This window comes from Oncorhynchus mykiss, chromosome 13 (assembly GCF_013265735.2).
Source record: "Oncorhynchus mykiss isolate Arlee chromosome 13, USDA_OmykA_1.1, whole genome shotgun sequence".
Classification (NCBI taxonomy): domain Eukaryota; kingdom Metazoa; phylum Chordata; class Actinopteri; order Salmoniformes; family Salmonidae; genus Oncorhynchus; species Oncorhynchus mykiss.
The window spans coordinates 64,830,419-64,845,168 of NC_048577.1; the positions used below are offsets into that span (position 1 = coordinate 64,830,419).

Below are 14,750 nucleotides of genomic sequence, written 5' to 3' on the forward strand. Positions count from 1 at the left end.
GTTCTTCGGCTTGCAAGCAACCCCCTTTTTCCTCCAAACATGATGATGGTCATTATGGCCAAACAGTTCTATTTTTGTTTCATCAGACCAGAGGAATTTCTCCAAAAAGTACGATCTTTGTCCCCATGTGGTGCAGTTGCAAACCGTAGTCTGGCTTTATTATGGCAGTTTTGGAGCAGTTGCTTCTTCCTTGCTGAGCGTCCTTTCAGGTTATGTTGATATAGGACGAATTTTACTGTGGATAGATACTTTTGTGCCTGTTTCCTCCAGTCTCTTCACAAGGTCCTTTGCTGTTGTTCTGGGATTGATTTGCACTTTTCAAACCAAAGTATGTTCATTTCTAGGAGACAGAACGCGTCTCCTTCCTGAGCGGTACGACGGCTGCGTGGTCCCATAGTTTTATACTTGCGTACTATTGTTTATACAGATGAGCGTGGTACCTTCAGGCATTTGGAAATTGCTCCCAAGGATGAACCATACTTGTGGAGGTCTACAATATTTTTCTAAGGTCTTGGCTGATTTCTTTAGATTTTCCCATGATGTCAAGCAAAGAGGCACTGAGTTTGAAGGTAGGGCTTGAAATACATCCACAGGTACACCTCCAATTGACTCACATGATGTCAATTAGCCTATCAGAAACTTTTAAAGCCATGATATTATTTTCTGGAATTTTCCAAGCTGTATAAAGGCACAGTCAACTTAGTGTATGTTAACTTCTGACCCACTGGAATTGTGTTACAGTGAATTATAAGTGAAATAATCTGTCTGTGAACTATTGTTGGAACATTTACTTGTGTCATGCACAAAGTAGATCCTAACTGACTTGCAAAAACAATAGTTTGTCAACAAGAAATTTGTGGACTGGTTGAAAAACGAGTTTTAATGACTCCAACCTAAGTGTATGAAAACTGACTTCAACTGTATATACAATCGGTTAGGACAGCGTCGGGGGTGTGCGCATGTGTGGCGTCGAGGTGTGTGTGTGGTGTGTGTGTGTGTGTGGTGTTGGGGTGTGTGTGTGTGTGTGTGTGTGTGTGTGTGTGTGTGTGGTGTTGGGGTGTGTGTGTGTGTGTGTGGTGTTGGGGTGTGTGTGTGGTGTTTGGGTGAGTGTGTGTGTTGTTGGGGTGTGTGTGTGGTGTTGGGGTGTGTGTGGTGTGTGTGTGTGTGTGTGGTGTTGGGGTGTGTGTGGTGTGTGTGTGTGTGTGTGTGGTGTTGGGGTGTGTGTGTGTGGTGTTGGGGTATTTGTGTGTGTGGTGTTGGGGTGTGTTTGTGTGTGGTGTTGGGGTGTGTGTGTGTGTGGTGTTGGGGTGTGTGTGTGTGTGGTGTTGGGGTGTGTGTGTGTGTGGTGTTGGGGTGTGTGTGTGTGTGGTGTTGGGGTGTGTGTGTGTGGTGTTGGGGTGTGTGTGTGTGTGGTGTTGGGGTGTGTGTGTGTGGTGTTGGGGTGTGTGTGTGTGGTGTTGGGGTGTGTGTGTGTGGTGTTGGGGTGTGTGTGTGTGTGGTGTTGGGGAGTGTAATATTCATCTAAAGGTCCTTCCTGCTGCACCTAGCCTTTGTCCACTTAGTCAACGACATAACGAGATCATTAGCAACATTAACATCACAGGGCTACTAAGCAGCGCGCGCGCGCGCGTGTGTGTGTGTGTGTGTGTGTGTGTGTTGCTACAAAAGGCAAAGAAAAAGCACTGAGCACAGGGATGTAGGAGGGGGAGGGAGGAGGGAAAGAGATGGTGAAAAAGACAGAGAGCGAACAACAAACACAGAGAACCTAACCATTCCTGTCCTCCACCAGACTGCACTCACACATCATTTACTTCCCTGACACAGCATAAGAGAAGAACACATTCTGTCACACCCACCGCCATCTTAAACACATGTTTAGTGTGTATTATATTATGAGGAAAAACCACATCATCGTTCAACATTCACAACCCTGTTAGAAGGTGTGTGTTAGAATGATTCATTCCAATCAATCAGCTTTTAATCAGTTTTTCTGATAGCATTACTATGTTAGATAAAGTCCCCCCAGGCTGGTGAGTTACCACTGTAGTTGGCTGTTGTTCCCAGGCTGGGGAGGTACTACTGTAGCTGGCTGTTGTTCCCAGGCTGGGGAGGTACTACTGTAGCTGGCTGTTGTTCCCAGGCTGGTGAGGTACTACTGTAGCTGGCTGTTGTTCCCAGGCTGGGGAGGTACTACTGTAGCTGGCTGTTGTTCCCAGGCTGGGGAGGTACCACTGTAGCTGGCTGTTGTTCCCAGGCTGGTGAGTTACCACTGTAGCTGGCTGTTGTTCCCAGGCTGGGGAGGTACTACTGTAGCTGGCTGTTGTTCCCAGACTGGGGAGGTACTACTGTAGCTGGCTGTTGTTCCCAGGCTGGGGAGGTACTACTGTAGCTGGCTGTTGTTCCCAGACTGGGGAGGTACTACTGTAGCTGGCTGTTGTTCCCAGGCTGGGCAGGTACTACTGTAGCTGGCTGTTGTTCCCAGGCTGGGGAGGTACTACTGTAGCTGGCTGTTGTTCCCAGGCTGGGGAGGTACTACTGTAGCTGGCTGTTGTTCCCAGGCTGGGGAGGTACTACTGTAGCTGGCTGTTGTTCCCAGGCTGGGGAGGTACTACTGTAGCTGGCTGTTGTTCCCAGACTGGTGAGGTACTACTGTAGCTGGCTGTTGTTCCCAGACTGGGGAGGTACCACTGTAGCTGGCTGTTGTTCCCAGGCTGGGGAGGTACTACTGTAGCTGGCTGTTGTTCCCAGGCTGGGGAGGTACTACTGTAGCTGGCTGTTGTTCCCAGGCTGGGGAGGTACTACTGTAGCTGGCTGTTGTTCCCAGGCTGGTGAGGTACTACTGTAGCTGGCTGTTGTTCCCAGGCTGGGGAGGTACTACTGTAGCTGGCTGTTGTTCCCAGGCTGGTGAGGTACTACTGTAGCTGGCTGTTGTTCCCAGGCTGGGGAGGTACTACTGTAGCTGGCTGTTGTTCCCAGGCTGGGGAGGTACTACTGTAGCTGGCTGTTGTTCCCAGGCTGGGGAGGTACTACTGTAGCTGGCTGTTGTTCCCAGGCTGGGGAGGTACTACTGTAGCTGGCTGTTGTTCCCAGGCTGGGGAGGTACCACTGTAGCTGGCTGTTGTTCCCAGGCTGGTGAGTTACCACTGTAGCTGGCTGTTGTTCCCAGGCTGGGGAGGTACTACTGTAGCTGGCTGTTGTTCCCAGACTGGGGAGGTACTACTGTAGCTGGCTGTTGTTCCCAGGCTGGGGAGGTACTACTGTAGCTGGCTGTTGTTCCCAGACTGGGGAGGTACTACTGTAGCTGGCTGTTGTTCCCAGGCTGGGCAGGTACTACTGTAGCTGGCTGTTGTTCCCAGGCTGGGGAGGTACTACTGTAGCTGGCTGTTGTTCCCAGGCTGGGGAGGTACTACTGTAGCTGGCTGTTGTTCCCAGGCTGGGGAGGTACTACTGTAGCTGGCTGTTGTTCCCAGGCTGGGGAGGTACTACTGTAGCTGGCTGTTGTTCCCAGACTGGTGAGGTACTACTGTAGCTGGCTGTTGTTCCCAGACTGGGGAGGTACCACTGTAGCTGGCTGTTGTTCCCAGGCTGGGGAGGTACTACTGTAGCTGGCTGTTGTTCCCAGGCTGGGGAGGTACTACTGTAGCTGGCTGTTGTTCCCAGGCTGGGGAGGTACTACTGTAGCTGGCTGTTGTTCCCAGGCTGGGGAGGTACCACTGTAGCTGGCTGTTGTTCCCAGGCTGGTGAGTTACCACTGTAGCTGGCTGTTGTTCCCAGGCTGGGGAGGTACTACTGTAGCTGGCTGTTGTTCCCAGACTGGGGAGGTACTACTGTAGCTGGCTGTTGTTCCCAGGCTGGGGAGGTACTACTGTAGCTGGCTGTTGTTCCCAGACTGGGGAGGTACTACTGTAGCTGGCTGTTGTTCCCAGGCTGGGCAGGTACTACTGTAGCTGGCTGTTGTTCCCAGGCTGGGGAGGTACTACTGTAGCTGGCTGTTGTTCCCAGGCTGGGGAGGTACTACTGTAGCTGGCTGTTGTTCCCAGGCTGGGGAGGTACTACTGTAGCTGGCTGTTGTTCCCAGGCTGGGGAGGTACTACTGTAGCTGGCTGTTGTTCCCAGACTGGTGAGGTACTACTGTAGCTGGCTGTTGTTCCCAGACTGGGGAGGTACCACTGTAGCTGGCTGTTGTTCCCAGGCTGGGGAGGTACTACTGTAGCTGGCTGTTGTTCCCAGGCTGGGGAGGTACTACTGTAGCTGGCTGTTGTTCCCAGGCTGGGGAGGTACTACTGTAGCTGGCTGTTGTTCCCAGGCTGGTGAGGTACTACTGTAGCTGGCTGTTGTTCCCAGGCTGGGGAGGTACTACTGTAGCTGGCTGTTGTTCCCAGGCTGGTGAGGTACTACTGTAGCTGGCTGTTGTTCCCAGGCTGGGGAGGTACTACTGTAGCTGGCTGTTGTTCCCAGGCTGGGGAGGTACTACTGTAGCTGGCTGTTGTTCCCAGGCTGGGGAGGTACTACTGTAGCTGGCTGTTGTTCCCAGGCTGGGGAGGTACTACTGTAGCTGGCTGTTGTTCCCAGGCTGGGGAGGTACTACTGTAGCTGGCTGTTGTTCCCAGGCTGGTGAGGTACTACTGTAGCTGGCTGTTGTTCCCAGGCTGGGGAGGTACTACTGTAGTTGGCTGTTGTTCCCAGGCTGGTGAGGTACTACTGTAGCTGGCTGTTGTTCCCAGGCTGGGGAGGTACTACTGTAGCTGGCTGTTGTTCCCAGGCTGGTGAGGTACTACTGTAGCTGGCTGTTGTTCCCAGGCTGGGGAGGTACTACTGTAGCTGGCTGTTATTCCCAGGCTGGTGAGGTACTACTGTAGTTGGCTGCTGTTCCCATGCTGGTGAGGTACTACTGTAGTTGGCTGCTGTTTCCAGGCTGGTGAGGTACTACTGTAGCTGGCTGCTGTTTCAATGTTGGCGGTATAAGAGTCTGTGTCGGACTGTAGGCTGCGGTTCTGTAGTCCCTGTGGGGCGTGTGTGTGAGGGGGACTGTAAGCTGTAGTTGCTTAGTCCCAGTGGGGCTCCAGCACAAATGAGTTGACTCCCCCCTCCTTCTCTCCCTCCCTCCCTCCCTCGCCCACAGCCATACTGTACGTGATATGATCAGGAAAATTGAGCAGTGTGAAAATGAGAAGGGAGATTGCTTTCTCCTCTCCCTGGTAAGGTACCGTGTGTTATTAGGACCAAGGCTAGATGAGTTGGACCTGTCTGCAGGTGCAACAAAGCAAACAGCCAAGCCATACTTTTTTAATCAACATACTAGGCTCACCCATACAGAGAATGTGTAACTCTAATGCGCCATTGGTTGATTCGGGTGCATCATGTCCTCTTCTCTCATTAACAGCTGTTGTCAAACAGTCTGGAAAGACCGTTCTCTTCCTCAGTGAATTCTACTAGATGAAAAGCCAAAATGAGTTTAACATCCTCACATGTGAAGCATACCTGATTGTTTAAATTTCACACTACTAAAACGTTCTATTCTCGAAAACCTAAAATGCCTACTATTTAGAATGCAAGTATGGGAATTGGGACACGTCCGATGTGTTTGTTTTCTGTGACATTGTTTTTGTTTTGCATTTCCTGTGTGTATTTTTGTCATTCAGAGCTCATCTGTATAAAGAGGACTTGGTCGGAGTTTGACTCCCTGATAAAATACACTGAATCGAGCTTTCAGGGGAGGATGGGACTGACTGAGGATGACCCATGGTATGCTGTGGGTGAGGTAGTAGAATAAATATTACGAGGTAACATAAGTCTGCTAAAGGAATTGGGCTGGAGGATGGGACTGACTGAGGATGACCCATGGTATGCTGTGGGTGAGGTAGTAGAATACATATTACAAGGTAACATAAGTCTGCTAAAGGAATTGGGCTGGAGACAGTGTTAGATAGTGCTCTATGCATCACAGTACTCAACAATCTCTCCCTGGTACTCTGACAGACACAATACCGACACCTTGAGACTAAGGTTCAATCTGACATTTTTGTCAAATAAGAGTTCGTCCCATAGGAGTTCGTCCCATAGGAGTTCGTCCCATAGGAGTTCGTCCCATAGGAGTTCGTCCCATAGGAGTTCGTCCCATAGGAGTTCGTCCCATAGGAGTTAGTCCCATAGGAGTTAGTCCCATAGGAGTTAGTCCCATAGGAGTTAGTCCCATAGGAGTTAGTCCCATAGGAGTTAGTCCCATAGGAGTTAGTCCCATATACATATACAGATGGTTCTTGAAAAAGTACTAGACTAGAAAGTTCTATCTGCATAAACCCCAATGCAAGCCAATCAAAAGCCTGAACAAATACAGACGGACCAATCAGAACAACACGTCTTTGCCAGTAAAAACTGAACATGTCTAAAAACTGGACTGTGTCAGTCAGATAGGACCTTACGGCTCTGAAATATCAATCTGGGTTCAACATTAAAGGTTCTATCTGCAATTGCACCCCTCTAAAAATGATATATTTACAAATGTCTCAGGGTTTTGATACTCTGCACTTTAGGAACCTTTAAGGTGAGGACCTTCATGGGTTATGAAAGAAGAAGAAGTCACTACAAAACAGTTCTGAGATCTGGGATTTGAAAACTTTGATGCTCAATATCTTCGAACTATGCTTTGAATAGATAGAACCTCATCAAATCAAATCATATGTTATTGTATACACATGTAGCGAAATGCTTATCGTCCCAACGTCACACAGTGGCAAGCCACATCTAACACTTCTAGCCTGTCCCTGTCACCAGAGGAAGGGCTGGAGCATCCAGGAGAGGTAACAGGGGAGCCCAGCAAAACATGAAAAGCTCCCCCTAGGAGGGGTGCATCGCTGATGTGATCTTCCGGTCCGGGTTGGCGCCCCCCTCGGGTTCGTGCCGTGGGGGGAGATCTTCATGGGCTGTACTCGGCCTTGTCTCAGGGTAGTAAGTTGGTGGTTTGAAGATATCCCTCTAGTGGTGTGGGGGCTTTTTACTCAATCACCTTGTCCCAGACCTGCTGTTATCAACTCTCTACTATGAAAAGACAACTGTGATTTACTCCTGGGGTGCTGACCTGTTGCACCCTCTACAACCACTGTGATTATTATTATTTGACCATGCTGGTCATCTATGAACGTTTGAACATCTTGGCCATGTTCTGTTATAATCTCCATCCGGCACAGCCAGAAGAGGACTGGCCACCCCTCAGAGCCTGGTTCCTCTCTATGTTTCTACCTAGGTTCCTGCCTTTCTAGAGAGTGTTTTCTAGCCACCGTGCTTCTACATCTGCATTGCTTGCGGTTTGTTTTTTTGGGGCTGGGTTTCTGTACAGCACTTTGTGACATCGGCTGATGTAAAAAGGGCTTTATAAATACATTTGATTGATTTAAATAAATGTTATTGATGGTCCCTGAACAGCTTCCGCATCCCGTCTCACAGCAGCAGTCAGGCTCCAGCTTTTAGTATGGATCAGCTGGATGTCTCCTAACTCTGACAGTTATGTCTGGCTACCCCTCATCAGACTGCAGGTCTTACACTAACAGTTATGTCTGGCTACTCCTCACTACACTGCAGGTCTTACACTAACTCTGACAGTTATGTCTGGCTACTCCTCACTACACTGCAGGTCTTACACTAACAGTTATGTCTGGCTACTCCTCACTACACTGCAGGTCTTACACTAACTCTGACAGTTCTGTCTGGCTACCCCTCACCACACTGCAGGTCTTACACTAACTCTGACAGTTATGTCTGGCTACTCCTCACTACACTGCAGGTCTTACACTAACTCTGACAGTTCTGTCTGGCTACCCCTCACCACACTGCAGGTCTTACACTAACTCTGACAGTTATGTCTGGCTACTCCTCACTACACTGCAGGTCTTACACTAACTCTGACAGTTATGTCTGGCTACCCCTCACCACACTGCAGGTCTTACACTAACTCTGACAGTTATGTCTGGCTACTCCTCACTACACTGCAGGTCTTACACTAACTCTGACAGTTATGTCTGGCTACTCCTCACTACACTGCAGGTCTTACACTAACAGTTATGTCTGGCTACTCCTCACTACACTGCAGGTCTTACACTAACTCTGACAGTTCTGTCTGGCTACCCCTCACCACACTGCAGGTCTTACACTAACTCTGACAGTTATGTCTGGCTACTCCTCACTACACTGCAGGTCTTACACTAACTCTGACAGTTCTGTCTGGCTACCCCTCACCACACTGCAGGTCTTACACTAACTCTGACAGTTATGTCTGGCTACTCCTCACTACACTGCAGGTCTTACACTAACTCTGACAGTTATGTCTGGCTACCCCTCACCACACTGCAGGTCTTACACTAACTCTGACAGTTATGTCTGGCTACTCCTCACTACACTGCAGGTCTTACACTAACTCTGACAGTTATGTCTGGCTACCCCTCACCACACTGCAGGTCTTACACTAACTCTGACAGTTATGTCTGGCTACCCCTCACTACACTGCAGGTCTTACACTAACTCTGACAGTTCTGTCTGGCTACCCCTCACCACACTGCAGGTCTTACACTAACTCTGACAGTTATGTCTGGCTACTCCTCACTACACTGCAGGTCTTACACTAACTCTGACAGTTATGTCTGGCTACCCCTCACCACACTGCAGGTCTTACACTAACTCTGACAGTTATGTCTGGCTACTCCTCACTACACTGCAGGTCTTACACTAACTCTGACAGTTATGTCTGGCTACCCCTCACCACACTGCAGGTCTTACACTAACTCTGACAGTTATGTCTGGCTACCCCTCACTACACTGCAGGTCTTACACTAACTCTGACAGTTATGTCTGGCTACCGCTCACCACACTGCAGGTCTTACACTAACTCTGACAGTTATGTCTGGCTACTCCTCACTACACTGCAGGTCTTACACTAACTCTGACAGTTATGTCTGGCTACCGCTCACTACACTGCAGGTCTTACACTAACAGTTATGTCTGGCTACCGCTCACTACACTGCAGGTCTTACACTAACAGTTATGTCTGGCTACCGCTCACTACACTGCAGGTCTTACACTAACAGTTATGTCTGGCTACTCCTCACTACACTGCAGGTCTTACACTAACTCTGACAGTTATGTCTGGCTACTCCTCACTACACTGCAGGTCTTACACTAACTCTGACAGTTATGTCTGGCTACCGCTCACTACACTGCAGGTCTTACACTAACAGTTATGTCTGGCTACTCCTCACTACACTGCAGGTCTTACACTAACTCTGACAGTTATGTCTGGCTACCCCTCACTACACTGCAGGTCTTACACTAACAGTTATGTCTGGCTACTCCTCACTACACTGCAGGTCTTACACTAACGGACAGTTATGTCTGGCTACTCCTCACTACACTGCAGGTCTTACACTAACTCTGACAGTTATGTCTGGCTACTCCTCACTACACTGCAGGTCTTACACTAACAGTTATGTCTGGCTACTCCTCACTACACTGCAGGTCTTACACTAACAGTTATGTCTGGCTACTCCTCACTACACTGCAGGTCTTACACTAACTCTGACAGTTATGTCTGGCTACTCCTCACTACACTGCAGGTCTTACACTAACTCTGACAGTTATGTCTGGCTACGCCTCACTACACTGCAGGTCTTACACTAACTCTGACAGTTCTGTCTGGCTACCCCTCACTACACTGCAGGTCTTACACTAACAGTTATGTCTGGCTACTCCTCACTACACTGCAGGTCTTACACTAACTGACAGTTATGTCTGGCTACTCCTCACTACACTGCAGGTCTTACACTAACTCTGACAGTTATGTCTGGCTACTCCTCACTACACTGCAGGTCTTACACTAACTCTGACAGTTATGTCTGGCTACGCCTCACTACACTGCAGGTCTTACACTAACTCTGACAGTTCTGTCTGGCTACCCCTCACTACACTGCAGGTATTACACTAACAGTTATGTCTGGCTACTCCTCACTACACTGCAGGTCTTACACTAACTCTGACAGTTATGTCTGGCTACTCCTCACTACACTGCAGGTCTTACACTAACAGTTATGTCTGGCTACTCCTCACTACACTGCAGGTCTTACACTAACTCTGACAGTTATGTCTGGCTACTCCTCACTACACTGCAGGTCTTACACTAACAGTTATGTCTGGCTACTCCTCACTACACTGCAGGTCTTACACTAACAGTTATGTCTGGCTACTCCTCACTACACTGCAGGTCTTACACTAACAGTTATGTCTGGCTACCCCTCACTACACTGCAGGTCTTACACTAACTCTGACAGTTATGTCTGGCTACTCCTCACTACACTGCAGGTCTTACACTAACAGTTATGTCTGGCTACTCCTCACTACACTGCAGGTCTTACACTAACTCTGGAATCACACATTTGCAAGAGCAAACCTGCTACAGCTACCAGACCTGCTTTTACACAGCGTTCAGCCCAACCCTGAGGGCTGAGCTACAGTAACAGGGGACCTGAACAGAGTGTTTCAATCACTGATACATGCCAGAGTAACACAGACAACCCTGAGGGCTGAGCTACAGTAACAGGGGACCTGAACAGAGTGTTTCAATCACTGATACATGCCAGAGTAACACAGACAACCCTGAGGGCCGAGCTACAGTAACAGGGGACCTGAACAGAGTGTTTCAATCACTGATACATGCCAGAGTAACACAGACAACCCTGAGGGCTGAGCTACAGTAACAGGGGACCTGAACAGAGTGTTTCAATCACTGATACATGCCAGAGTAACACAGACAACCCTGAGGGCTGAGCTACAGTAACAGGGGACCTGAACAGAGTGTTTCAATCACTGATACATGCCAGAGTAACACAGACAACCCTGAGGGCTGAGCTACAGTAACAGGGGACCTGAACAGAGTGTTTCAATCACTGATACATGCCAGAGTAACACAGACAACCCTGAGGGCTGAGCTACAGTAACAGGGGACCTGAACAGAGTGTTTCAATCACTGATACATGCCAGAGTAACACAGACAACCCTGAGGGCTGAGCTACAGTAACAGGGGACCTGAACAGAGTGTTTCAATCACTGATACATGCCAGAGTAACACAGACAACCCTGAGGGCTGAGCTACAGTAACAGGGGACCTGAACAGAGTGTTTCAATCACTAATACATGCCAGAGTAACACAGACAACCCTGAGGGCTGAGCTACAGTAACAGGGGACCTGAACAGAGTGTTTCAATCACTGATACATGCCAGAGTAACACAGACAACCCTGAGGGCCGAGCTACAGTAACAGGGGACCTGAACAGAGTGTTTCAATCACTAATACATGCCAGAGTAACACAGACAACCCTGAGGGCTGAGCTACAGTAACATGGGACTTGAACAGTGTTTCAATCACTAATACATGCCAGAGTAACACAGACAACCCTGAGGGCTGAGCTACAGTAACAGGGGACCTGAACAGAGTGTTTCAATCACTGATACATGCCAGAGTAACACAGACAACCCTGAGGGCTGAGCTACAGTAACAGGGGACCTGAACAGAGTGTTTCAATCACTGATACATGCCAGAGTAACACAGACAACCCTGAGGGCCGAGCTACAGTAACAGGGGACCTGAACAGAGTGTTTCAATCACTGATACATGCCAGAGTAACACAGACAACCCTGAGGGCCGAGCTACAGTAACAGGGGACCTGAACAGAGTGTTTCAATCACTGATACATGCCAGAGTAACACAGACAACCCTGAGGGCTGAGCTACAGTAACAGGGGACCTGAACAGAGTGTTTCAATCACTGATACATGCCAGAGTAACACAGACAACCCTGAGGGCCGAGCTACAGTAACAGGGGACCTGAACAGAGTGTTTAAATCACTGATACATGCCAGAGTAACACAGATAACTCTGAGGGCTGAGCTACAGTAACAGGGGACCCGAACAGAGTGTTTCAATCACTGATACATGCCAGAGTAACACAGACAACCCTGAGGGCTGAGCTACAGTAACAGGGGACCCGAACAGAGTGTTTCAATCACTGATACATGCCAGAGTAACACAGACAACCCTGAGGGCCGAGCTACAGTAACAGGGGACCTGAACAGAGTGTTTCAATCACTGATACATGCCAGAGTAACACAGACAACCCTGAGGGCTGAGCTACAGTAACAGGGGACATGAACAGAGTGTTTCAATCACTGATACATGCCAGAGTAACACAGACAACCCTGAGGGCTGAGCTACAGTAACAGGGGACCCGAACAGAGTGTTTCAATCACTGATACATGCCAGAGTAACACAGACAACCCTGAGGGCTGAGCTACAGTAACAGGGGACCCGAACAGAGTGTTTCAATCACTGATACATGCCAGAGTAACACAGACAACCCTGAGGGCTGAGCTACAGTAACAGGGGACCTGAACAGAGTGTTTCAATCACTGATACATGCCAGAGTAACACAGACAACCCTGAGGGCTGAGCTACAGTAACAGGGGACCTGAACAGAGTGTTTCAATCACTGATACATGCCAGAGTAACACAGACAACCCTGAGGGCTGAGCTACAGTAACAGGGGACCTGAACAGAGTGTTTCAATCACTGATACATGCCAGAGTAACACAGACAACCCTGAGGGCTGAGCTACAGTAACAGGGGACCTGAACAGAGTGTTTCAATCACTGATACATGCCAGAGTAACACAGACAACCCTGAGGGCCGAGCTACAGTAACAGGGGACCTGAACAGAGTGTTTCAATCACTAATACATGCCAGAGTAACACAGACACAGAAAAAAAGCTGAGTGAGGGTTTCAAAACAGGACAAGTAAACAGTTTGTTTTCTTACTTCCTGTGTGTGTGTGTGTGTGCCTGTGTGCCCTCTCTCTCCCTGCCACACTCAGGGCAGAGCAGTACTGTGTCCACGGTTCTCCAATACTCTCCACCCTCAGTCCTGGCCCTGTGTGCATCTAATCAGCATCTAAAGCTAGCCATCAGCCTGGTGGAGCTGTACTACCAACTAACCATCTAAAGCTGGCCATCAGCCTGGTGGAGCTGTATTACCAACTAACCATCTAAAGCTAGCCATCAGCCTGGTGGAGCTGTACTACCAACTAACCATCTAAAGCTAGCCATCAGCCTGGTGGAGCTGTACTACCATCTAAAGCTAGCCATCAGCCTGGTGGAGCTGTACTACCAACTAACCATCTAAAGCTAGCCATCAGCCTGGTGGAGCTGTACTACCAATTAACCATCTTAAGCTAGCCATCAGCCTGGTGGAGCTGTACTACCAACTAACCATCTAAAGCTAGCCATCAGCCTGGTGGAGCTGTACTACCAACTAACCATCTAAAGCTAGCCATCAGCCTGGTGGAGCTGTACTACCATCTAAAGCTAGCCATCAGCCTGGTGGAGCTGTACTACCAATTAACCATCTTAAGCTAGCCATCAGCCTGGTGGAGCTGTACTACCAACTAACCATCTAAAGCTAGCCATCAGCCTGGTGGAGCTGTACTACCAACTAACCATCTAAAGCTAGCCATCAGCCTGGTGGAGCTGTACTACCAACTAACCATCTAAAGCTAGCCATCAGCCTGGTGGAGCTGTAGTTCCAAGGCCATCAGACTGTTAACCAACTACTCATCTAAAGCTAGCTAAGATGGCACAAACAGACCTGGACCTGAGGTGAGCAAAAGTGTGTGTTGACCCCTTTACCCCTTGCTTGTGCAAGTGAGTGAGTGAGTGAGTGAGTGAGTGAGTGAGTGAGTGAGTGAGTGAGTGAGTGAGTGAGTGAGTGAGTGAGTGAGTGAGTGAGTGAGCAGCCGTGTGAGAGAAAGAGAGCAGCCGTGTGTCCATGTGTCTGTCCGCGTGTGCGTGCATCCATGCGTGTAGCCGTGCGTCCGTCCGAGCCTGTCGGCCCTTCCATAGAGACTGACCTGCATCTCCTTCTCTCCGTACTTGGAGGGGTTCTTGCTGCCCTGGCTCTTCCTGCGGAGTTTCTTCAGTTCAGCCTGACACTTCTCCAGACTCTCTCCCTTACTCTTGTGCTCCACTTGGTACTTCTTCAACGCAGCCTGAAGGGGGCAGGAGAGAGCACACAGAAAGTTATCAGCAATGGGGAGAACAAGTTGCCCTTTTAGAGTTTATCTTAGGTCAGTGTCTAGGGGGCAATGCCCCCCTAGATGGATCTGTCATAGAGTATGTAACAAGTTGCCCTTTTAGAGTTTATCTCTCTAAGGCCCTGTGTGTACTATCTATTAGCCTCCTGAAGCCCTGTCATCTTAACTGTCTGAGCACATTTCAACAGCTGTCTATCATGTGGCAGTGCTGGAGACAGACCATTATGGGAAGGTTCATCAGGATTACCATGATGTGTGTGTGTGTGTGTGTGTTCTGATCCTCCCTCATATTAACTTCAACACGTTATCTCCCACTCCCACCCTAGCCACATCCAGTAATCTGGCCTATTCCATGACTAACACATGTGATTCAACTCATCAAGGGCTTGATGATGAGCTGACCAGTTGAATCAGGATCACACCGTGTGGAACAGAGGGGGGCTCAGGAAGAGGTTTTATGGATAGAGATAATGTAAACTTTGTACTGGTCTCTGACTAGCAATCTATATGGGAACTTTGTCCAGCGGATTGGTAATCTATGGTAAGTTTTCCTGTTCAACCGTTTGACATTTCAGGGACGTGTCCAAGCCCTGACATCTGTGAGTGATTGAGAGCGGTTGTAAAATGC

At 49.1% G+C, this 14,750-nt stretch overlaps 1 protein-coding gene across 9 annotated transcripts in view; it reads right to left on the reverse strand.

Annotated features, from left to right (window-relative positions):
* The window catches only part of LOC110487480 (brain-specific angiogenesis inhibitor 1-associated protein 2), a 146,996-nt gene that overhangs the window by 31,763 nt on the left and 100,483 nt on the right, over positions 1 to 14,750 (reverse strand). For all 9 annotated transcript variants that reach the window (XR_005035649.1, XM_036941956.1, XM_036941952.1 and 6 more), the window contains exon 6: positions 13,940 to 14,077. Coding sequence is in view for 8 of the 9 variants with exons in the window: in XM_036941956.1 (XP_036797851.1) it covers positions 13,940 to 14,077 (138 nt within the window). In the remaining variant the exon portion in view is untranslated. The remainder of the gene's footprint in view (positions 1 to 13,939; positions 14,078 to 14,750) is intronic.